At 51.9% G+C, this 25,028-nt stretch overlaps 3 protein-coding genes across 6 annotated transcripts; all 3 read right to left on the reverse strand.

Annotated features, from left to right (window-relative positions):
• Nucleotides 1-117: 117 nt before the first annotated feature.
• Nucleotides 118-9,331, reverse strand: RAB4B (RAB4B, member RAS oncogene family). 2 transcript variants are annotated; one of them, XM_030874214.2, is made up of 8 exons: nt 9,157-9,329; nt 7,946-8,026; nt 7,552-7,666; nt 5,714-5,776; nt 5,477-5,631; nt 3,730-3,825; nt 3,511-3,641; nt 118-505 (listed from the first exon to the last, which is right to left on the reverse strand). In XM_030874214.2, the coding sequence occupies exons 1-7, from the start codon at nt 9,170-9,172 to the stop codon at nt 3,526-3,528; spliced, it is 642 nt and encodes a 213-aa protein (XP_030730074.1). In that variant the 5' UTR covers nt 9,173-9,329; the 3' UTR covers nt 118-505; nt 3,511-3,525. The 2 variants fall into 2 exon arrangements, with proteins under 2 accessions (XP_030730074.1, XP_030730076.1); XM_030874216.2 differs by lacking the exon at nt 5,714-5,776 and having other exon boundaries at nt 9,157-9,331.
• A 640-nt stretch (nt 9,332-9,971) lies between these two features.
• On the reverse strand, nt 9,972-14,370 carry MIA (MIA SH3 domain containing). The gene is made up of 5 exons (XM_030874218.2): nt 14,254-14,370; nt 11,231-11,360; nt 11,011-11,144; nt 10,430-10,540; nt 9,972-10,114 (listed from the first exon to the last, which is right to left on the reverse strand). Exons 2-5 carry the CDS (start codon nt 11,352-11,354, stop codon nt 10,091-10,093), a joined length of 393 nt encoding a protein of 130 aa, XP_030730078.1. The 5' UTR covers nt 11,355-11,360; nt 14,254-14,370; the 3' UTR covers nt 9,972-10,090.
• Nucleotides 11,231-25,014, reverse strand: SNRPA (small nuclear ribonucleoprotein polypeptide A). Of its 3 annotated transcripts, none has more exons than XR_009559891.1 (8): nt 24,942-25,014; nt 24,389-24,483; nt 21,416-21,588; nt 19,006-19,185; nt 16,625-16,798; nt 16,080-16,168; nt 14,254-14,484; nt 11,231-11,360 (listed from the first exon to the last, which is right to left on the reverse strand). XR_009559891.1 is itself a non-coding variant. In XM_030874213.2 (7 exons), the coding sequence occupies exons 2-7, from the start codon at nt 24,459-24,461 to the stop codon at nt 14,325-14,327; spliced, it is 849 nt and encodes a 282-aa protein (XP_030730073.1). In that variant the 5' UTR covers nt 24,462-24,483; nt 24,942-25,014; the 3' UTR covers nt 12,256-14,324. The 3 variants fall into 3 exon arrangements, 1 of the variants encoding a protein (XP_030730073.1); XR_009559892.2 differs by having other exon boundaries at nt 11,247-11,302; XM_030874213.2 differs by lacking the exon at nt 11,231-11,360 and having other exon boundaries at nt 12,256-14,484.
• Nucleotides 25,015-25,028: the final 14 nt, after the last annotated feature.

Consider the following 25,028-nt stretch of genomic DNA (forward strand, 5'->3'; position numbering starts at 1 on the left):
GAGCCATGGAGTCATGGTGGACCCCCGTACCATGCCCAACCCAAAAACATGGCCCCCAAACACCGTCAGTGACCTCTTCCCCCCCTCCCCACCACCCCAAAATGACAGAGGCTATGACACAGGTGTAAACAATGCTTTATGGGGGTGGGGTGGGGACGGGACAGGCCTCCAGGTAAGGTAATAAATAACACGTACTCGCAGTGGCAGGGCCAGGGGAGCTGAGGCCAAATGGCCCTGGTCTCGGGCTTTGGAAACTCTTTGAGTATAGTTAGGGGTTCAGGGGGAAGAGGGGTTAGCCAAGACAGAGGAAGCAGCAGCAGGTACGGATTCCCCCTTCCCCCATGGCTCAGTCTTGCCCCTCAGCCAGGCCCCACCAGGCCAGGGAAGGGGGACAGGTGGCGGGGCAGCTTCTCTGGGGCCAGGTCAAGGTAAGGGGCTCAGTCTCCCAGGGCCTGGGTCTGGGCCCCAGCCAGAAGGACAGGGCTGGTCCTGGAGAACGGGTGAGCTGAAAGAAAAGTGTGCCGTGAACTGGAGGGATCTTGGGTCTGTCGGCTGGTGTCTCTGTCTCATTTCTGGGTATCTTCCTGCCCGCCTAACTGTGCCTGTCTTTCCATATTTTTCTCTTTCTCCCAAAGTTTCTACATTGTCTGACTTTCTGTTTCTTGTCTGCAGGTACTGTGGGGCTCTAGAGCTGAGGGCACGTGCAACTCCCTGTTTACTTGCCTCAGAGAGCTGTCTCCTTGAGTCTGTAGAGGGGCATCTCAGTGTCTACATTCTGTGTCCCCACCTTTGCACCTCTGTGTTCCTCTATGTTCCTGGATCATCCAGGCTCTAGGTCTCATTCCCGTGTTTTCCAAACCGAGGAGACACATCACTTCATGTTTTGTAGTTATCTGCAGATAGCATTACCTGGGAGCTTCTAGAAATCCCCAGATCACTTCAGAATCTCTGGGGTAAGGCCTGGGCATCAGTATCTTTTAAAGCTCTCCAGGTGATTCCAATGTGTACAACTGCATTAGTGGGTTGGGAAATCAGTTTGGTGGGCCTTGAGCAATTGTTGTAACAGAATAAAATAGAAAATACCATAAAAATTAAAATGTTAACATATTAAAAAAAAAAAGAAAAGAAAGAAAATTTCAGAGTGCTTCAAATGTTGGTCCATAGAGACAGAAAGCAGATGGGTGGGGGCCAGACTCTGGGGAGAATGGAGAATGAATGCTTAAAGCGTATGGGGTTTCCTTTTAAGGGTGATGAAAATGCTTTGAAACTCGACAGAGGTGGTGGTTGCATAACCTTGAGAATGTACTAAATGCCACTGAATTGTACGCTTTAAAATGGCTAAATTTGTTGTGTGAATTTCACCTCAATCTTAAGAGAAAGAATATTAATACAAGAACGTGTTTTAGTTTTATACGTGTGTGACTGTATTAGATCAACAAATAAAGTATATTTCCTCCTGTAGAGTGCAGTCAACAGAGTTTGAAAATGCAGTCTTACTACATCTGACTCACTGAGGGAACACCCTGAAACAGACTCAAAACTAAGCTCTGAGGCGAAGAGTACACACCCATCTGATTCTACATAGCCCAGAGTCTTTAAAATGGACACGAAGAAGAAAAATAATAAACAGGCCTCGTTTATCAAGTCTTAGTTTACTGACTGTCAGGCCCTGTTCTAAGCATTTTAGTTTACTGACTGTCAGGCCCTGTTCTAAGCACTTTACATGAATTAACTTAATCTTCTCCACACTCACATTGAGGTGGGTACTATCATTAGCCCCATTTACAGATGAGGAAACCAAGGCCCAGAGAGGTTAAATAATTTGCCCAGAGCTATGAAGTGACAGAGTTGGAGTATACATGCAGGCAGCCCAGCTCTGGAGTCTGTGATCTATCACCTTCTCAGATGGGTTAGACAAACACCATACAGATAACAATGATCAGCTCTGTCAGTTGAACGCTTTGAAAAGGAGGGGCAGTTGTGAGACTGCCCATCTAGAGGGAGTGGCCCCACTTGGGAAGCCTATGAAGGTTCCCTGCAGGAAGAGGCATTTTAGTAGAGACCTGCTGATGAATGGGAGTTGGTGCCAGAAGGGAGCACAGGCACAGCAGATGCAAAGGCCTGGAAGGAAAAGAGCCCTGCCCAAAGAGCTCATCCTTGACTCCTCTCTCACATTCCATATCCATTGGGTCTGCTCTCTAAGTACATATATCCAAAGTCTAAACACTTTGCTCCACAGCCATCCTGGAGCTGCCAGTGGCTGTGGGGTAGAGGGTTGAGTGGGCATGAAGCACAGAGACAAGAATTGTCAAGACATACACACCCGCGAGAGGTGGGGCTAGGACCAAATCCTGTAGGAACTTTCAAGCCTGTCAAGGACTTTGGACCAAGCACAGGGGAACAAGCATGGCTTCCTGGAGGAGGGGGAGAGGTTACCCGAAAAGAGAGGGAAGGAATCAGATTTGTGCTTTAGGAAGACCCAGTGACTACATGAGGAGGGGACAAGCCTGGAGACAGATCAGGGAGGGTACAAATCTATTCACTTCGCAACCCCTCCTCCGCCCCCACTTTGATCCTGTCCACCATCGTCTCTCACCTTGACTTTGGAGTGGCCTATTCACTGGTCTCCAGGCAACCACCCCTGCCCCCTTCAGTCTGTCCTCTATATGCAGCCAGAGGGGCCCTGTGAACACCTGAATCAGATCTTGTCCCTTCTCTGCTCGGAGCCCTCCTATAGCTCTCATCCCACCCAGCGTATAGCCAGAGTCCTTCCTGTGGCTCACAAGGCCCTAATTCATTGCTTCCTCCCACCCCAACCTCATCTCCAGCTCACCTATTCCCCGGCACGCACGTGCGCGCACGCACGCACACATACTCCACTCCAGCCACACTGGCCTCCTTGGACTTCCTCACCCAGGGGAGGAGGCAGGGCCCTACCTCAGGGCTTTGTACTGGCTGTTCTCTCTGCTTAGAACACTCTTCTCCCAGGTCCCCACATGACCCCTCCCTCAGCTCCTTCAGGTCTTTGCTCAAATGTCACCTTCTCAGTGAGGCCTCCGCTCATCATCCTATTTAACACTCCACTCCTCCGCCGCCCCTCCCTCCTTGATTCTTCTCCATAGCTCTTATCGCCCTACCTACTATACAATTTGCTTGTGTATCTTGTTTATTGTCCATCTCCTCCACGAAGGCAGGGATTTTTGTCTGTTTTCCCCACTGTTATAGCCCCAGTGCTGGGAACAGGGCCTGGCGCTGAGGAGGCACTCAACCAACATTTGATGAATTATGAATGGGAGGGTCAGAGATGCAGGGCAGAGAGCTGGCGGTGGGATGGGAAGGACGGGTGGTTTCCCAGGGCCGGGAAGATGGCCCCTTTAACTCAAGTGTTCTTGTGTCTTTCTTCCTCACTCTGTTTGTCTTGTCATCTCTCCTTTTCTGTGTCTCTGTCTCTGCTCCGTACTCCCCTTTGTCAGGAGACCAGCCCTGCAGCCCGAGTCCCCAGTATCCCACCTGGCTCTGCAGGTCTCAGCAGCCGCAGGGCTGAGGGGCCACGGCCTGGGCACTCCGAGGCTGCCGCAGCTGGCGAAGGGAGGCGTCACCATATTGAATGCCGGAGCCCATCCTCTCGGGGTCAAGCTCACCTGGGGGGAGCAGAGAGGTGAGGACTGGTGCCTTGGAGTCCTCTGGACCCTGCCTTCCACTCCCACTCCGGGCAGTTGGGGGCCTCACCGGAGTCGATCTTGTTCAGAATGGTGCGGGCACACTTCAGGAAAGCCTCCTCCACGTTCTCACCCGTGAGAGCACTAGTTTCCAGGAACATTAGCTCTGGGGGGGCAGACACTCGGAAGGTCAGGGTCTCAGTCAGTCCCCATCCTCCACTCCGACTCTGACCTGCTGCCTCTCGTTCTGTTCCTCAAACGTTCCACCTTTGCCTTCAATCTGGGCCTCCGTACATGCTGTTCCTCTGCCATGAATGCCCCCTTCCCCAGGTACCCACCGAGCTCTTCCTTTAGAGCTCAGCTCACATCTCCTCCTCCAGGAAGTCCTCCTGACCTCCCAGGATGAGTCAGGTTCCTCCTCTGGGCTCCCACAGACCCCTGTGCCTCCCCACTCCCAGCCCTGACCTCTTCGGGCTGTCACTATCTGGAAATGGTCCTCCCCCTGCCCCCCGGACTGTGAGGCCATGACAGCTGGCTCCAGGGCTCTCTTCATCACTGTGTCCCCAGCACCATCTAGCACAGGCCCATCACAGACCACCCACCAGTCATGTGACAGCCATCTCACAGTAAGTAAGAGCCAGGATTCAAATCCACATCTTTCTGATGGCAAATCCTCTAAACCTGCAGGTTACAAACTGAAGGAACAGGGACAGACCCTAGGCCGGCAGATTTTGGCCAACATGATGTTTTCAAATGAGTTTAGACCTGCTTACCTTTTGTTATTGTTATATTCACTAGTTTGTTTTATTTTTTAGATTCCACATATAAGTGATACCAAACAGTATTTGTCTTTCTCTGTCTGACTTATTTCACCTAGCATAATGCCCTCCAAGTCCATCTATGTTGCTGCAAATGGCATTATTTCATTCTTTTTTACAGCTGACTAGTATTCCATTGTGTGTATATATATATATTATATAATATATATATTATATAATATATATATATATATATATATAATATATATACCACATCTTGTTTATCCATTCCTCTGTTGATGGACACTTAGGTTGCTTCCATATCTTGGCAATTGTAACTAATGCTGCTATGAACATTGGGGTACGTGTACCTTTTCGAATTAGTGTTTTTGTTTTTTTCAGATCTATACTCAGGATTGGGATTGCTGGGTCACATGGTAGTTCAATTTTAGTTTTTTGAGAAACCTCCATACTGTTCTCCATAGTAGCTGCACCAATTTACATTCCCACCAACAGTGTAGGAGGGTTCCCTTTTCTCCACATCCTTGCCAACATTTGTTATTTGTAGTCTTTTTGATGATAGTATCCTTGCATACCTTTCGATGTGGCTGTCAGTCTCGTCTACTCCCCTAATGCCAGTGCCTGCTAACCTGGGATCTACCCTGTGCCCTCTCCTTTGCTCACAAAATGTACCTGTCCCCTAGGGCCATCAGAGTTTGCAGTCTCCACCTTATACCAATACCCTGTGCTGCCTCCCCACAGTGGTCAAAACCTTCTTAGCAGCCACCGTGAGTCAAGCACCCATCCATCCAGGCAGTGCTGAGAAGTCCCCATGGACCACATCCCTTACCCGTCATGCACTATGTGAAGCAGAAACGCCGTGATCCCAGCTTTCCAGATGAGGAGACTGAGGACCAGCGTGGTCACACAGCTCGCAATGTGACCACACCCAGATTTGAACCCAGACCTCTAAATCTCCACATCCCCCTGCTGGGCAGAGCTACAGAGAGCCAGCAGGCCCATGGGCCCCACTGTATAGCTCCCCCGCCCAGCCCTCACCGTTCTCCTGGGCAAAGCGGGAGGCCTCCAGGAAAGTGACCTCACGTTCCAGGTCCAGGTCCTTCTTGTTGCCACAGAGAATGACCACGATATTGGGGCTGGCCAGCGTGCGGGCATCCGTCAGCCAGGCGGCCAGCGAGTTGTAGGTCTCCCGGCTGTGGAGAAGGGAGCCAGGAGGGAGGCGGACGTGGGTGGGGGGCAGCCCAGGCCCCACCCCGCCCCACTCCGTGCACCCACCTGGTGATGTCATACACCAGCAGGGCTCCAGCTGCCCCTCGGTAGTAACTCCGTGTCACCGACCTGTGGGGCCAGGGGGACCCAGTCACCCCCGAGGCTGGGGTGTGCCCCAGGACTGCCCCCCTCTGCGGAGAGAGACTGGTGGTTCGGAGGCCCCCCTTCACTGCTGGCCCATCCCCCTAAACCTGGCCATGGTCTACAGTTTCTCCCACTTGTGGTCTCTCTGTTTCCCTCAATCTCTATCGCACTTAGCTGCCAGCCTCCGCCTCAGTCTCCCTACCTTTTTTCATTTCTTAAAACTTTTTCTGTTTCCCTGGTGGCACAGTGGTTGAGAGTCTGCCTGCCGATGCAGGGGACACAGGTTCGTGCCCCGGTCTGGGAAGATCCCACATGCTGCGGAGCGGTTGGGCCCGTGAGCCGTGGCCGCTTAGCCTGCGCGTCCGGAGCCTGTGCTCCGCAAGGGGAGAGGCCACAACAGTGAGAGGCCCGTGTACCACAAAAAAAAAAACAACAACTTTTTGGCCGTGCCATTTGGCCTGTGGGATCTTAGTTCCCTGACCAGGGATTGAACCTGGGGCCCCGGCAGTGAAAGCACTGAGTCCTAACTACTGGACGGCCAGGGAATTCCCTCTTCCTACCTTTGACTCTCTCTGTGTCCCTGTCTTTCTGCATCTCTTCATTGTCTGTGCCTTTCTGTCTCTTGTGTGCATGTGTATCTTTAATTCTCTATTTCTCTCCATCTCTGTTGCTCTGGCTCTGTCATCGTCACCCTTTCCCATTCATTCAACATTTTCTGTCATCCCCCTTTCACCCAGTCCTAGCCAAGCACTACACAACTACAACCGCTTGGCCCTCTCCCGCTCTGGTTGGGGGAGGCCCCCTTCCCAGAGTGGCCGACTGTCTGCTTCTCCCTGGAACAGGCTGGGTCCCTCTGGAACTCATGCAGTCATGCTGCAAGCATTTATGGAGCACTTACTGCCAGCCCCGTGCACGTCGTACACCTGTCTCCCCTCCACCCTCTCGGTCTCTACCTCTGTGCACCTCAAGCAGAGAACTCACACACAAATATTAACTCAGCAGCTACCCAGTGCTGCCCAGGAACCACGCTTCCCCATGGACTGGATTCCCTTGCTCTCTCGCTGCTGTCTGTTTCTCAGGCTCAGGGTTTCCATGTGTCTGTCGCCTTTTCTGCAGAGATGTCCTGAAGACATACTGTGTGCTGAGTCCTACACATTTCCCTCTCCCCACAAAACATCCATTTCTCCATCTCTCTGGCCACCCCGGCCCACTCTCCCTGTCTCTCACCTCTGTTTCTCTTTGAGTCTCCTTATCTCCCTTCTCCTTCTCTTCTCTCTCAGTCTGTCTCTCTTTCTCTCTCCCTTCCTGAGTGTTTGTATCTCTCTTTCAAGTTTCCTTTTCTGTTTTAGTCATTATCTGTCATTCTCTACCCCTCGCCCCACCCCAAGCATCTCCTTGTCTCCAGGCCTCGTTTCTCCCTGGGGAAAAGTCTCCGTCCCTCCAGCCACATGGGTCTATCCCACAGAGTCTCGTCTCGCTAGGGTCTGCCGTCCCTCCCCGGCCCTCGCACTCTTCATTATGCTTCCTTCTCAATCTCTTTTTCTCATTGTCTCTGCCGTCCTCTCTCCAAGGCGCCTTCTTTCTTTGACTACATGGACCTGCTCATCACAGTCTCTCTCTCTCTCTCCCTCTACCTTGCCTGCCCTCTCAGCGCCTCCTTGCTCCTGTCATTGTATTTCCAGGTAGCTCTGCACACCTCTACCCCTCCTCTCTCCTCCCCTCTCCCCTGCCTTCTCTCCATGGGGGCCCAGCCCACCTACCGAAACCGCTCCTGGCCGGCTGTGTCCCAAATCTGTAGCTTCACGGTCTTCCCACCCACGCTGACCACCCGAGATCCAAACTCCACGCCGATCGTGTGGTTGGAGTCCTGTTTGACTGGGAGTGGGAGGGGGAGAAGAGGCAGTGTGGGGGCTCAGAGGATTCCCTGTCCTCCAAGGCCTCCTCAGCCGGTACAAACCCATTCTCATTGCTGGGGTGACTGAGGCTCAAGGAGGACCTAGCAAAGAGCGTATACCAAGGTAAGGACCAGGCAGCCAGCTCTGGCGTTGTACCTCTGGCCAGCCCTGCCCCTGCCCACCCCGGCAGCTGCCTACTTGCCCACACCATGGCCATGCCCACAGTTTAGTGCTCCCAGGACCACTGTCAGAAACTCACACTTATTCTCAATGAACTGATGAAGGAGACATGATTTGCCCGTTCCTGCACTGCCAATCACCAGGAATTTGAAGAGGAAGTCTGAGCAGATGGAGCCAAATTCAAGGAAACCCATGCAGAGAGAAAGATAGACATGAAAAGATGGAATCCAAAGAACATCACAATTATGGGGAGAGAACAGACACAGACAGATACAGAACAGTGGGTAACAACGGTAATGGATAATTCTTATATAGTGCTTACCACATATCAGGCACAGTTCTAAAGGTCTTTACTTACATCAACAACTCAACCCTCAGGAAAACTCTGTGAGGGAGATATACTAATAATTATCCCCATTTTCCAGATGAGGAAACTGAGGCCAGAAAGGTTAACTGACTTGTCCAAGATCCTACTGCCAGGTAGAGCTGGGATTCACCATTTCATCAAGGACTACAATCTTGCCCTTGACCCCCACAACTCAGCTCCTACCACTTTCTGATTCATTCACTCCACTCCAGCCTCTGGCCTTTAGTCTACTCCCTAAAGATGACAAGCTAGTTCCTACCTCAGGGTCTTTGCATAGTTCCCTCTGCTTTTCTCTGTTTGTTGAATGAATGCAGCTCCCTCTGACCCCTAAACCAGTGCTCCTTTTACCGCACCCTGTTCTCCTACTTCCTATCTATCCATCCATCCAGATTTTCCAATTCTCAGTCCCTCCATCCCTCCCTCAGCCCAAGGCCCTACCCCTATTCTCAAGCTTAAACCCCACCCCTTGCCATTAGCCCCACCGCCTAAAGGACAACTCACCCCCAACCGCATTCCAGACCTCTCCCTGAGTAATCCCAGGGCCCAGAGCATCCCTTCAGCGTCCCCCCAGCCCATCAAGGTTGATCCCTGCCATTCACGCAATCAGCCCCGCCCCATCCACTCAGGCTCCGCCCAGACACATTAAGGCTCACCCTTTCCCTCAAGACCTAACCATGATCCATCAGGACTGTTTCCCTCAAATCCCGCCCCAGATCTATTTCGCCCAGACACCAGACCCTCAGGCTCCGCCCAAACTGATTAAGCTCAGCCTCAGACCCACTAAGCCCCTCCCAGCATCAACTAGGCCCTGCCCCATAATAGCTGACCCCGCCCCCTGATATATAAAGCCCCGCCCCATACCCACAGGCCGCATCCTTTCTGGGCCCAGACCCCAGACCCCAGCTTCCGCCCACCACCCTCACCGTAGGTCTCAGCCATGACTCGGTCGCGGCCGCTTAGGGCCGCAATATGGCGACACGGCCGCGCCTGCTCCTCGGCTGGCAGCCGCTCCACTCGGGCTGCAGCCCCGGCTTCTTCCTACTCCCCGGGCCGGCGCCGCCACTTCCGCCTCCACCCCCCTCCGGCGCGACCCGCTAATGCTGCGGGACACCAGGCCACGCTTTCCAAGACAAGGATTGGCGGACTCTGCAGGCAGGGGGCGGGACAAAAGCGCAGACTGGTGGGGAGAGAGGGGCAGGGCCTAAAGGGGCGGGACCAACACGAGCGATTGGCGGTGCCAGAGACGCTTCGCCGAGCAGAGAAACGGATTTGGTCAGGAGTCCGTGGGCAGAGTCGAGATTCCAGATTGGGTAGAAACGGACTTGGGGGCGGGGATACGAATGCAAAGAAGGGAGCGGGGGTAGGAGCCGATCCAGAGATGAGGCGTACTGATCTCTAAGGCAAGGAGGATGAAAACTGGGATGGTACCTCCCTTTGCGGATAATCTTCCAAGAAATCCTAGAAAACCTCTGCTCTGTGATTTATGTCTTCCTCATGGTTCAACTGGCTCATTCCCAATAGTTCAATAGTTCTCTTATTAGTCAAGAGAAGACACTATAATCCCCCAGTTTGGCTGTTTAGTTGTTCCATCTTCTCATCTGTTTGTAATATCTAAGCTTACGAGCCCACCTCTGGTACCCAGCTTGGAGCAAAGAGCTCTTAGTCCGTGAAATTCTGCCTAGCAACCACTGACGTTACCACAGTCAGTGGGTTGATTGGCTAGATTCAGAAGCCTGGGGAAACACTTCCTTTCTAGAGACCCACCACAAAGACCACCGACACCCATAGTTTGCACTTGGCTGATGTATTTGCATAAAGTCAGCGAGAAACAACAGCAGAGACAGCGGTAGACTGAGCTCACTGGCAGTAGAAATCCCATTTCTGAAAAAGAGAAAGGGGAAACAGTGGGGAGAAAACTAGCGGTCACACCACAAAGGATCTAGTGGTTTTAGCAAATGCTGCAGCCACAGGCGCCAGGTTTGGCTGCACAAATGCTATGCAAATTAGCCTAGAGCCCTCTACCCTTTGCACCTCTCAATCGGACTAGGACTTAGAAATCACTCCTCATTTTTCAGATAAGAAAAGGCAGGGGATTTGCTCCAGCGCATACAGCTAGGATGCCAGGGAGCCAAGGGTAGGGGCATCTTTGCCCAAGGGCCCTCCCTCCAAGTCCCTGCCAGCCCCCAAGACACTCACATCTGTCTTCACATCAGTTTTGCCAGGCTTCAGGGTCTGGTCTTCGCGTACAATGCTACTGGGGAAATAGCCCAGGCGAGCAGCTACGTCTCCATAGTAATCTCCCTGAACCTGGGGAAGAGGAGTTAAAAGCCGGGGTCTGGGAAGATGGCAAGCTCACTCCTGCTGAAGATCTTTGCACTCTCTTCTCCCTGATCTCGACTTGGCTTGCTCCATCCTTGTCATTCCAATCCCAGCTTAAAGTCACATGCTCGAAGGTCCTCCCTGACCACCCCATGTGAATTAGTCACCCAGTCACTTTATATTAATTCTCAAAGCAGCACATACTTGCTGGTATTTTTGATGGGGTGGCACCTACCTCCTTGTCTCCCTCCATTAGAATAAAAGGGGTCGTTCTTTATTGTACCCACCATAGTAGGTGCCCTAATAATTGCTAAACAAAGTAAAGTAGACCACAATAGCCTCCCCTCCAAAACTATATTTCAGCTCACTCCCTCAGATTTTCCCTTCAGGTGAAAAATCAGGGTGCACGCCCACCCCAGCCACCCTACCCTTGCCTCCTCTGTTCTCCCAAGACTCACGCTGCCTCCCCAGAAGAGCCGCCCTCGGCCCTTCAGCTTGGAGAAGACATACACCACTTGGCCCTGGCGTATGGTCAGGAAACGGCAGTCGGGGGCCACGTAGTCCTGAAGGGCCACGGCCATGGAGATGGGGTCTGGGGAAGGAACAGAAGGGAGTAACAGCACCCTCCCCACAGGCTAGCAATCCAAGCCCCCAACGCCCCCAACCCCCAACTCTTACGGCTGCATTCCTCGTCAGCACACAGCTTCCAGTCAGCCAGCCTGGGCATCAGGTGGCCCCCGACACTAGGACCTGGGAAGGCAGACAGCAAGACAACACCAAGGAGCACCGAGGACCAAGCCATCGTGGACTGTAAGCAAGAGAGTGCCTAAGGGAGGAACGGGGTCTCCAGTTCCCTCCTGCCCTCCCTCTCCAGCAGCACAAGGAAGCCTGTGTTCTGGGTCTTGTCCCCGCCTTAAACCAGTCCCAAATTTCACCCACACCACCTATAGTCTGCTACCCAGCCAGAACCATTTCAAGGACAGGGTGAGGGCTGCCAGCACAAGGAAATACCCAGATAGGCTCAAGGCAGCCCAGGCCACTCCAAGTAACAGCCACCCCCTCAACAGAGACGGGGTTAAGACAGCCAAGTTGATATTCAATTCCATCTTTTATGAGTTGGCTTGGGGACCTGGGCCCCTCTGCTCTCCCCCGCGGGGACAGAACCAGAGAAGCCAGTATGGAAAAACCACCTTGGAATTTCCTGTGCTGAGGGGCAGCAGAACAAGGCAGCCCTTTGATTGCCAGGAACAGCCCCAGCTCCCAAGTATGGAGTGAATATTATATGTTGGACCTTAAGCTAGGCGATGCCCTACCACGATCACTATTTATCCTCATAAGCCACTTCCTGACTGGGTGACCTGGGCTAAGCTATTCCTCCTCCCAGAGCCTCATCTTTCTCATCTGAAATAGAAATAATAAAAACTAGTAGTTATTTATAGAGCATTCACCATGCATATTTTTATTAACTCAAATGTATACTCTGCACCACCTTTAAGAGGAGTGATCATAACCCCATTTTACGTAGAAATGGAAGCACAGAGCCTTAAAGAACTTGTCCAAGGTTACAGAGTTGGGAAGTGGAGGGGCTAGATCTGGCTCCAGGCCCACACCCATCACTACTGATCTTGGAGCTCAGTCAGTTGCCCAGGGTCAGAATGAGAAAGTGGCAGAGGATTTGAACTCAAGTCTCATTTCTAAAACTGTGCTTCAAACAGAGATCTACATGCCTGAAGACCCATCTCTTTCCTCAGGTATTCTCACCCCTGGTCAGCAAGCAAGTCCGAACTTTAGTTTTAGGGGAAGCAGATGGACACACACAGGCTTGGGGTGGGGAAGAATTCATCAGGGGCAAAGACTGGGCCTAAGCCATCTCCACATACCCAACACCCAGCACCAAGTACCATGAGAGCATCAAACAGCTCTACTCAAATATCACCTACTCAGAGGGGCTCCCCTTGGTCACCTGTTACTGCTCCCCAGCTCCACCGACACGTCACCCCATTATGTCAGTTGTTTCTATCAGAACCCAGCATTTGAAATTAGCTTGTCTATTTCATTTGCCACCGCACAACCTGTGCCAAGAACAGTACTTAGTGTGTAATAGGTACTCAGCAAGTTATTTGCTGAATTTATTCAGTGCTTGCTACGTGCCCGGTGGGGTAGCAGTGGTGGGGGGAGAGGGAGGCGGGCGGTGCACCACAGAAAGAGTCCTCTTTGCACAGGAAGAAAATGAAGCTCAGAGTGCAGACATCAACTGCCCATGGAGGAAACAGCCAGGGAGCCCCCCCAGCAGGCGGACAGGAGAAACCAGGATCCACGGTCCACAGACCCCGGGTTCCCACGAGCCATCTGCAATAACACTGCGCCATTTAGTGAAGACGGCAATCACCTTCCCCTTTTCATCTTTCAGATCCTACAAGGTGAAAGTGTGCCTCTGGTGCCACAAACCCTGATGTTCAAATGCTTCAAACACTGATGTTCCTCTTTAACGGAAGGAGTGCAGCAGGAGGAGGCTGGGGCTCAGAGCCTTGACAGGACAAAAATCTCCAGGGAGAATTTAGCACTATGTCTTATTGCATTTATCTTTGTGGTTAATTTTCTACTCTGGCAAGTGATCACACTTTCCCATCTACATGGTGTGAGAAAAGGTTTTAAGCTATATATATACATATATATATATAATATACTTCAGTCGATTTAAAAATTGCCAGGTCAGGTGTATGACAGACTGCGAAGAAAGGTCCCCCATTCAATCTCCCCTTCTTATCCATAGCTTCAGCTGGGTACGTGACCGTCCAGCCAGGAACCACATTTCCCAGCCTCCCCTGCAGTTGGGGCACTGGAGGGAAGATTGGCTCAGCCATCTGCCCGAAGCTCCTGGCTGGCACCTGGCCAGCGGGGGGAGCAGCTGTGTGTGAACTGGCCACGCTCCTGGTACCAGCATCTGATCAGGAGCTTCCCAAGTGTGAAGTTTAGGGACTCCCAACAGCAGCACTGACATCCTCCTGAACTCTAGAGACTGCAGCTCAATCGAGGGCTGCAAACTTGAATTCAAATGTCTCCAACCCAGATTGCCACCACTAACATCCTCCCGACGATTTCATGAATACCCAATTCCCTTCCCTTTCTTCCTGAAGTACCTAGAATGGTTTCCGTGGGACTCTTGCTATGACAGAAGGCATTTTTGTCCAGAAAAAGATGAAGAAAAACCTCTTTCTTAACAATCTATCACGTTAGAAAATTACTGGAATCAACATACAAGTCTACGAAGTGAATGGTGTGCCATTAAAAGTGGCATCCTTGCACAGTACAGAACCTGCCCAAACTGTACCTGGCAGCATGGGTTTTAATTTCCTGCCCTGAATGCTGATTGAGACAAAATAAAAATCTACCAAAGTGGTAAAAGTGACTTTAATTTAGACAATGTTGCTACACTATTCTGGGTTTTCCCAAGGTTGCAATCCCCAACGTGCTGAGAGGCCCAAACGCTCAGAATAATCTGATGTGCAGGGAAGGGAAACACACAGGACAAGAAAATAAAAACAACCAACGGTTGTGAAAAAAACAAACCTCAAAAAAAACACTTTAATTCCAGCCTAACAGCGCCAGGTGCAATGTCTGGGGACAGACTCTGGGTACAATGCTGTGTGGCGACCATTCACTCACACACGGCTCCAAGAAGGCCCCCGAGGGGGACTTACCTTCAGGGGGCTGAGCCAAGAGGGGGAGGGGGTGGCCCCAGAACAGGGGACAGAGACATGGGGAAAGGGTGCTACTTCTTGGCAAAGGAGATCTTCATGGCGTTGTTCTGGGTGATCTTGAAACCCTGCAGGGCGTCGCGTGCGGCCCCTGCCTGCACCTCATTGTCAAACTCCACGAAGGCGATGTCGTGCCGCCCTGGGACCAGCCGGACCTCCTTGAAGCCAGGGAACCTGAGAGATGGTCAGAGACCTCAGGAATCCAGACTCAGCACCTCCCCCCAACTTTCTGGCATCCCGGGGGTAGGGGCCAGGAATGTTGCTAAACATCCCACAATGCAGAGGACAGCCCCAATAACAAAGAATTATCCAGCCCCAAATGTGTACGACGCTAAGTTGATAAACCCTAATATAAAAAAGTGTGCACAAAGGAAACATACCATTTAAATAAAACTGTTAACATGAACACCTGTGCAACCATGACCTCCGTCAAGACAAAGAACACTGCCTCCTCCCCACCCTCCACGTCCTCTCCCAATCTAAGGAACCGTACAAATAACCACTCCGGAAATTACCACCATCCCGACTTTCATGGTCTGCTGTTTCTTTCATTTCCCTCTTCTCATTCCTTACTTCCTTCCCCATTAGGCAACCATCCTCATGTTTACTGGTTATCCCTTTCTCCATGAGTATCCTTAGAAAATATGCATTGTTCTGTGGACATGGTATATGAATGCATGGCATTCTTTTCCCGTTTTATTCAGCTTCTCAAAATTGCCCCTCGGCGTTAGCATAAGGAACCAGGCACGCTGCTCTTCCTGTTCCCTCTAGCTGCCACGTGGCGTGCAGTCGCGAGCACCTGCACTTGACCTCTCCCTTCTCCCAGGCTGCCTCTGGCTCCCTGCCACACTGTGAGGAATGCCCTACCCACAGCCCCTGGGACCTCGTGTTAGAATTTCTGTAGGATATACAGTTAGAAACAGGTACAGATGAAAACGGTATAGGTGAACCTATCTGCAGGGCAGGAAGAGAAACGCAGACGTAGAGAACAGACATGTGAACACAGGGGTGCCAGGGGAGGGGGGGATGAACTGGAGATTAGGTTTGACATGAACACACTACCATGTGTAAAATGGCTAGCTAGTGGGAACCTGCTGTATAGCACAGGGAGCTCAGCTCGGTGCTCTGTGATGACCTAGATGGGTGAGATGGCGGCGGGGAGGGAGGTCCAAGAGGGATGGGATATATATACACATATAGCTGATTCACTTCACTGTACAGCAGAAACTAACACAACATTGTAAAGCAATTATACTCCAATTAAAAAAAAAATGTGGGGGGAAAAAAGAAAGCAGCAAAGCCACCAGGTGAGCATGACTAAACGGTGGCCAGTTACCCTACACAACGCCCGCAGTGGTCTGCATCCCATCTGCAGGGCACGCGGGGTCAAGCATCCCCACCTCCCATACTTGCAGTCTAAACAGGCTGACTCCTACCAGTCTAGCCAGTGTTCAGTGACATCTCACTCTTGTTTGACTTGCCTATGTCCAATTTAGAGACTGCAAAGATGAGACACAGAGCCTGGAGCCCCACTGCAGCCCCATGAAGGCAGAGGACGGCCCACCCGCCCTGGCCACTGCTGCCCTCCACACCCCGCCGCTGCAGGCCCGACTTCACCCTCTTCCTTTTAACCTCTAGCCGTTGTCCCGCCTGTACAGCCTAAGCAGGCTTGGGGCTCCACCAGCAGAACTGTGAAGCTCATCCATCCCCATGGTGCCACCTCCTGGCCATCACCCTCTGGCCCCCAGCCAGCCACAGGTCCCACTTACTGGTTGAAAAGCATGGAAAGCATGAGCTCGTTGGTCTCTTCAGGCAGGTTTGTGAGGAACAAGATGTGATTTGGTGGATTTTCTGAAAGCTGCAAGAGAGCGATGGGAGCCCATTGAGTCTGGTCGGGGATCTACAGCCCTCCTGCTCTCCAGCCCCTGCCCCACCCCACCTCACCCCCACCCCTTCCTGAATTCTTTCTAGTCCTGCACCTGACATTCCCTGTGTTGTTGCCTGTCTTGCCCACCCTAGACTGTAAGCCACAAGACAGCACTGCTGTACCCGTAAGCAGGTGGTCAGAAGTTCACTGAATGAAACTAGGTGCAGCCTACCCCCACTCCAGCCTCACCGTGACCTTCCAAAGCTGCTCCAACGAACACACCAATTTCTGTCCCAGGACCTGACATCATTGCTACATCCTCATCCTCCAGTATCACCTTCTCAGGGAGGCCTGCCCAGACCACCCAACCTAAAACAGTGCTCCCACCAGCCCCTTGCCATTCCTGTCTTCTGACTATAGCAGACCCCAGGAGGACCAGACACTTACAGGCTGTGCAGGTGGCATCTGTCCCGGCATAAGCTGCTGTGGAGGCATGGCCCCTGGTGGGATCTGGCCGGGTGCGAGGCCCGGAGGCGGGATCATGCCAGGGGGCGGCATGTAGGGAGGCTGGCCCGGCATGTGGTGCATGATGCGGGGCGCCTGAGTCATCGGCGGCATGCCCTGCAGGGAGAGAAGGGCAGGACTGAGGGGGCGCCAGCAGGTGGGAGGAGGTGTGCTTTCAGTGCCGACAGGAAACAGAGAGAAGAAAAGGTTGTTACAGGAAACCCAGGGTGTGAGAGACACAGGGAGAAAGATCCGGTCTTGGAAAAGGCAAAAAAGGCACCCAAAGAGGGACGGATGGAGCAAAACAGACCCAAGGGCACAGCAGACATTAAATCAAAGAGTTTCAAAAAAAACTTTTTCTTAACATATAAAGATCAGTCGGGGGGGCTTCCCTGGTGGCGCAGTGGTTGAGAGTCCGCCTGCCGATGCAGGGGACACGGGTTCGTGCCCCGGTCCGGGAAGATCCCACATGCTGCGGAGCGGCTGGGCCCGTAAGCCATGGCCGCTGAGCCTGCGCGTCCGGAGCCTGTGCTCCGCAACGGGAGAGGCCACAACAGTGAGAGGCCCGCGTACCTCAAAAAAAAAAAATTGGTCAGGGGGACTTCCCTGGTGGTCCAGTGGTTAGGACTGTGAGCTTCCACTGCATGGGGCATGGATTCAATCCCTGGTCAGGGAGCTAAGATCCCACATGCCATGTGGCGTGGCCAAAGGAAAAAAAAAAAAAATCGCCAGAAGGGCCTAACTTTGTTTAGAGACATATGAGTAGAAAAATAGCCTAGGAAAAAAAATAAAAACATTATTAACTAAAAGGGGTGGAAATAAACACTGTAAGCAGCATGCTGTACTCCTGCTTCTAAAAATAAACTTCATGGAAAAAGAAACAGACCCAGAGAACAGACAGTGGAAGGCAGAGGTAGCTAGGAATGGTCAAGGCAGGTGCATGAAGAAGTGGGAGTGCTGGTGGCAAGGGGAAGGGAGACAGCCTGAAGGCCAAGAGCGTGTGCACCCAGGGGAGACAGGAGCTGGAATCCCATCTAAGAGTCAAAGGTGGACAGAAAGCTGGGCACAGAAGAGTGGAGACGGTAAGAGTGGCGAAGCTCGATGGTAAGCCAGACACCATCACCGACACAAGACACAATAGAGCACAACCCATCAGAAAAGCTGACGTGGAGGCTCGGAGACCTGAGTAGGTCCAATTCGTCCATCTTTTCTTTAATACTTTGTGCTTTCTGTATCCTGTTTAGAAAACAGGATGTTTCCACTCTTCATGCCCTCACCAATGTCGTAGACACTTTCCTGTTTTCTTCTAGAACGTTTATTGTTGTAGCTGTCACATTCAGGTCTATGATTCACCTCAAAGTAACTTATACATTGTTAAGGCAGGGCTAACTCTTCCCCTTACAGATATCCAATTGGCCCAGTATCATTTACTAGGGGAAAAACCCCTTTTACCACTGGACTGCATGTGGTACCTTGACATACATGGAGTGACTACATACACGTGTGGATGTTTCAGGACTCTATTCTGCCCCACTAGTCCGTCTTTCTACCCTTATGCCAATACCATACCATCTTGATTACTATATAGCAGGCCCCCAGCTTTGTTCTCCTCGTCTGCCTTGCTTTGCCTTTCCAGACATTTACAGACAGCCTGTCTGTCCCCACAAGTCCCTGCTGGGATTTTGATTGGACTTGTGTTGAATTTTAAATTAATTTGCAGAGAACTGAAGTCTTAATAGCAGTGAGTCTTCCTATCCATTTGATGAGGTCATCTCCAATTTCACTCAGCCATGTTCTATAGTTTCAGTGGGTGGCTTTGCACACTTTTTGTTGAATTTACTCCTCGGAGCTATCTTTCAATTTGAAGTCTACTTGTTTGTGGCCAATGTGTAGAAATAAAACTGACTTTTTCCATACTGACCTTATATCTGGTGACCTTGTTAAATTAAATTCTTTTTAATCCTAACAGTTGATTAGTAGTTTTCTCTGGATTTTCTACACAGACATTGACTTAGAAGACACAGACAGCAAAATCAAGGTCAAGGAAAAAGAGAAAACAAAACAGTGAGACACAAAGAAAGAAAGATCCTGAGAAACAGGCAGGCAGGCACAGACATTTCCAAGTGGAGATACCGTCACTCACACGCTCAACTCCTCCCTAGAGACAGGCACACAATCTCTCTGAGAAAAATGGGAGGGGGGAGTCTGAATCCACAAGGGGAGACCCCTCCCCAACCCACCCTCCCCACCCCACCCCCAAGCCAGCCCACGTGGCTGAGGAAGACCTGGTGGTGAGAAGGCCGTGTCTCTGGGCCCCAGCTTACCGGGACAGGCCCCTGGACAGCGCCCACCACAGGGGCGGCCGCCCCACCCTGCACGGCCTTCTTGGCAGCCGGGGTCTCCTGGCTCTTGGGCTTCCTCTTCTCCCGCTTGCGGTCCCGCTCCACAAAGGTGCCCTTCATCTTGGCAATGATATCCGAGTCAGTCTTGGCGTACTGGATGCGCTGCCGAACCGAGAGCAGAAGGGTTAAGGAGACTGGTCTGGGGCCAGACCACCCGGACGCCCAATCAGACCTTGCCAGGAGCTTGGTGAGTAATGTCACAGAAATCACTCGGCCTCAACATCCTCATCTGTCAAATAGCGACTGCGGAATTTCCCACTTCAAAGGACAATCGTGAAGACCATGAGTGAAAGTGCTCCAAACGATGCCTGGCACACAGCAAGTGCCCAGTCAGAGGTTGCTGAGATTCTGAAGGGAAGATGGGACAGCCCCAAGCATCAGGCCCAAGGCAGAAGGAAGGAAACAAGGTCAGGACAGGAGCACTGTGCAGGGGGGTTTCCATCACACAGGACGAGAACTGAGTCTCCAGGCTAAATCTCATTCATTCAGCGGTTTATGGAGCACCTATATCTGCTCTGGCGGTACAGCAATGAGCAAATCACACAAAAGCCCCCGCTCTCATGGAGTCTGTTCGCTGGGAAAGATATGACAGAGATTAAAAAGTGAACTGGAGAAGGGGATGTGAGGAGTTGAGGAGAACTGAAATTTTCAGTGTGGCCAGGAAAGACCTCAGTGAGAAAACACTGGTGTAGAGACAGAGGGAGGGAGGGAGCCACGCAGACATCTAGGGAAAAGAGCATCCTAGCAAAGGAACAGCCATCAAAGAGCTAAGGAGTGGAGGGTGTGTTCAAGGAAAAGCAAGGAGGCCAACACAGATGAGGAGGGAAAAAGCCAGGAGCCATGGAGTGTTATAAGCAGGGGAGTGACGAGCTCTCACTTGTGACTTCCAAGGAGCGCTGTGGCCACGGGATGGAGAGTGGCCTGTGAGGACCAGGTGTCGAACCAGGGAGAAGGGTGGCGGCTGGGACCAGGTGGGTGGCAGGGGGGGAGTGAGAAGAACAGGTGGAGGGTTTTGTTTGGTTGGGGGACTTTTTGGTTTTTTTCTTTTATTTTTTTGGTAGAGGTTTTGAAGGTAGAGTTGACGGGACTCACTGACAGAACTCACCGTGGCTCAGTGCTTCACATGGTCCAAGCAATGATTTCAGAGAAAAGCAGGGGAGGAGGGTCTACACAAAACGATTTACTGGTTTTAGTCGTCAAAAGTGAATTCCTGGCCGCTCCAGAGAAGCAACGGAAGATGTGGCAACTGTGGGCTCACATAGCCAGAGGCGATGACAAGCGGCGCACTCCAGAAGGAGGTGAGGGCTCCAGGCGGCCCCACTAAACCCGGGGCCAGTGTCTTCCACATGAAGTGACCTGCCTGGGACCTGCAGGCACTGACACTTCTCTCACCTCCCCAAGGGAACTGGTTCAGGGAAGCATATTACAATCAGGTGAAACTGGAAAACTGACTGAGGAACAAAGGAAAAAGCCCGAAGAACCAAAAACATCTCCCACTGATAACGGCAGGAATTCTAGTTCAGGGCAGGGACTTTAAGCCACTCCTCACCTCCTGGATGGCAGTCCCCAAGGCTGCCCACTTGGCCTCCTGAACATCCGTAACCCACTTCTTCCCATCCCACGGCCCCTGCCCTGGTCCCGGCCCAACCCCACCACCTGGGAGCCAACCCAGCCTCACCTTCACAACGGAACCCCATCTCCCTCCTAACCCCCCTACCCAACAGCCACAGGCAGTCCCCAAAAAGCTTCCCTTGCTTCCCCAGCACCCTCGGAATCAAGTCCACTTTCAGGACCAACTCCAGCTCCTTAGCCTGACTTCTGACTGGCTCTCCAGGCCAGTCCCTCCCACCACATCCCACCCTTCACTCCAGCTAAGGGAACTTGACTCACTTCCTCAACTACACGTGCTCTTGGTTATCTCCAGGCCTTAGTCCACTGTCTTTCTCCCTCTCCTCCCCCAGCGACTCTTCTCCAAGTCTTACTCATCCAGAAAGGCTTCCCGGCAAACTCCCAGAGTGGGTGAGAGGCCGCGCCTAAGCTCCCCCAGCTCTGTGCACTTGCCCGGTCCCAGCCCCGACCCCTCCGGGTCATCGCCATCTGGAGGTAGGCGTGTCTCTCCAACTGCACTGTGGGCCCGAGAAGGCGGAGCTGGGCCTTCCCTTGATCACGGTGTTTCCACAGCCCCAGTGCAGTGAACAGTGGATGCTGAGGACTAGCAAGAGAAATTCCCGTCCTCAATGGTCTGGACTACAGGTGACATAAGTCCAGACCCATCCAGCCTGCAACAGCCTTGCACGGGCATACACCCACACCCTCCACACCCAGTGCTCACCATAGGCTTGTCGTAGAAGGGGAAACCCTGCATGGAGCGCAGGGCATTGGTGGCGCTGCTGACCTCCTTGAAGATGACAAAGGCCTGGCCCCTCATCTTCAGGCTTCGTGATACCAGGATATCCAGGATCTGGCCAAACTGGGAGAAGATAGCGTACAGGGACTTCTTCAGCTCTGCGGTGGGGGGAGGAAAGACCCATAGGTGACTGGAGGCCTTGGTATCATGTCCTGCGTCTCGAGCTCCCCTTTGCAGAGAAGACGCAGCCCAGGAGGGAAACCATCAGCCCACTGACAACGAGTACAGAGCAATACCAGCAGCAGCCTAGAACCACTCAAGTGGTCGCGTGCACTCCTCTGGAAGAGATCGACAGTAACAGTACCTACCCCACAACATCGCTGTACGAGGAACGTGAGTCACACATACACAGGACACACGGTAAACGCTCGATAAATGCGAGCACTTCTTCTCATTGTCTCCAGCACCTTGACACACGCCCCTGATGTGGCCCAGGCTGACTTCTACCACCTCATCTCTCCCCACACTCCACCTTCACTCCTGTAGCTCCAGCCACACTGGCTTTCCTGCCCTTTCTCAGGCCCATCACAGCAACTCTGCCTCAGGACCTTTGCACTGGCTGCTCCCTCTACTAGGAGCATCCTTCTGATGTGTACATGGCCTCCTTCCATTCAACCAGGACTCAGCAGATATGCTGCCACCTGAGGCACTCCCTGACCACCCTGTGGTAAGTGCCCTCTCATGTCACTCTCCCCCACTCCTGGGACCCTACCTGCTCTTCCTTCATGGCATTTCCCACCTCTTGACATCATGTTTTACTTTTTGTTTAGCTCTCCTTCTGAAGAGCTACAAGCCTTCTTATTTATCACCTTATCCCCATGAGCAGTACGGTCACCAGCACACAAACCTCCAAAAGCATTTGCATGAATAAAGGTACCATTAAACGATTTATGGAAATAACTTCACTAAATTCTTACAACTACTCTATGAAGCAGCAGTTATAACTGTCTCAATTTTACTAACATGGATAGAAGCTCTCAGAGGATCTGTCACTGGCCCAGGAGGAGTGTCCCAAGGGTGCTGGGAAGACCCTGAAGAGCCAGGACCAGGACAGGGACAAGGAGCCTAGCCCATCCGAACCCAGTACCACCATACCTCACTAGCAAACGGCCACACCTGACAGCAAGAAAAGGGTACCAGTCTTATGCAAAGAAGGTATCTGAGCTTAAGATGTTTGGTCAAAGAAACAAGGAGAGGAAAGAAAAGGCGGGGCAGGGCAAAGAGGGAAGCAAATAGCCAAAAATTCTGATGACATTTCTGGGCTTTGTCTCCACTCCCCATCCCCATGAACCCAGTTTGGGCTTTAGTCATTCCGCTGGACTCTGGGCCTCTCCCCAGTCTCCTTTCTTGACCCCTCAAGTTCACCCTCCACAGCTGGAAAGATCTTTCACAATTAATTGCATCCCTTGCCTGGCTCCCCAAAGCCCTCAGGACAAAGTCCAACACCTCACCCAGCCCACAAGGCCCCATGAGCCAGAGTGCACCGTTTTCCATGAGTCATAGGCCTCTAAGTCTCAGACACACAAAACTATAGTACATGTAGTTCCCAGAATGCCCTGGGCTCTCTTTTGCCCCTGGATATTTGCATGTGCTGGTCCAGGTTAAGAACTCTCTTCCCCCACATCATAACATAAATAATAACATAAATACTTCTTCTTCTACCTGTTAGGCTTTTCCAAAATGTCTCCTTTTCTATGAAACTGAATGAATACCTCTTTCTAGATGCCCCATCTCAACCCTGACAACTCTGCCTGTGCTTCCCCAATCATGGCCCTAGCTACTCTGGGATATCACTGTCTGGTAGCAGGTCTGTCATCCTTATTGGACTGTGGCTCCATGAAGCTAGGACCAGGACTGTCTCAGTCACCAGTGTGTCCCCAGCTCCACAAAGCACTGGCTGGGCACAACGTTCTAAAAGTATATGAGGGATTTACGGGGCTCGTTTTATCACCTTCAACAGCAACTTTATTGGTAACGTCAAACTTAATCCCAGCGAGCTCCTTTGGTTCTCCTAATAATTTTCTTGAGGCAATAATAAGAGCTAACACTTATCCAACACTTACTAACCGCTGAGCACCATAAAAAGAAGCTGAATGGAAGTTTATCTAATATAATCCCCATAACACCCACACAGAGAAGATATGACTTTGCCCAGTCTTCCTATATAGAAAATGAGTGTCAACAAAAAGTGGTAGCTTGCTCAAGAAAATGGAAAAGTATGTCTGATGTCAAGAATTGAGTTCTTAAGCAGAATTCCATACTGGTGGCGTCAACCACTTTTCAGTGCTGTGTGACCCTGGGCAAATCATATCACCCCTGAGTCTCAGTTTCCTAATCCGAGAAATGGGAAGAATAGGTCCTTCCTGCAGGGTTGCTGTGAAAGTTAAAAGTAACCAAGATTTGTATTTACGTCAGCACCTGGTACCGAGTGTTAGCCATCATTATTGTTCATTTCATTTTCCTTTTGAAATGAAACATTTCATTGTGGGCTAATCACTGACCAAGACAGTTGCAGTTCTTATCCTCCTGTAACTCACAGGCCAGGAAAGAGACAGCCCCATGACAGCCCAGAACAATCAGGGCTTGAAGGGGGATGTCCAGGGTTATAGGAAGTCAGAGGCAGGCACTTGGGTGGAAAAGGGAAGGGGAAGGCATCCTGGAGGAGGGGTCCTGTGAGGTGAAACCTTGAAGCATGAGTAAGCGACCAGGTTAATGGGCAGAGCGTAAGATGAACTGAGGAAATGTTAAAGGCAGAGGAAGCGGCATGGGCAAAGGCCGAGGGGTTAACTCTAACAGTTTGAGTGGACAAGGCTGAGGAAGAGACATGGATGCTGGGGACAGAAGAGGGAGCCGGCTCTTGCGGGATAGCCTGGAGTCCGGACTATCCCAAGAACTCACCATCCTTCTTGATCTTCTCGTTGAGATTGTTGATATAAATAGTGTGGTTGGGGCGGGTCTCGGGAACTGCCATGGAGTGAGTTGCTGAGGTAGGGCTGAAAGAATTAAAAAGTCCCACTCAGCCCTGGGTTTCTGCAAATCCTTCGTCCCAACGCGGGCTGTTTAGGGCTCTTCCTCTCAAGAGGAAGTCAGGTAAAGCAGAGAGAAGGGAAGAGGGAAGAACAGCTCGGAAAACAAAGCAAACGCAGGACACCGCTTCTCTTCCCCGCGTGGTGAGGGAACTCTCGTGAGGTTTACTACGAGTCCCAGGATGCTCTACGCGACTCAGTAGGCGAGTGTCCTAGGTGGCGATTCCCACTGGCCCACGACCTCAAAGGCGGTCCAGGAGAAAAAGCCCGGATGTAGAGGCAGTTAAGGAGGGAGGGACGACTTTGCAGAGCCCTGGCCTCGAGCAGCAGGAAAAGAATTCCCCAACACGAGGCGCGGGAAGACCCGGGCGCCAAGCCCTCCACCCGCCAGGCGCCCATGGCCGCCTGCGCCCAAGGATACTCACCGAAAGAGTCTCAGCTCCCGCAAGTGGCTTCTGCTACGTTGCTGAGCGCCGACCACAAAACTTCCTCTCCTGGTCCCGCCTTTGTTT

Source organism: Globicephala melas, chromosome 19 (assembly GCF_963455315.2).
Source record: "Globicephala melas chromosome 19, mGloMel1.2, whole genome shotgun sequence".
NCBI classification, from domain to species: Eukaryota; Metazoa; Chordata; class Mammalia; order Artiodactyla; family Delphinidae; genus Globicephala; species Globicephala melas.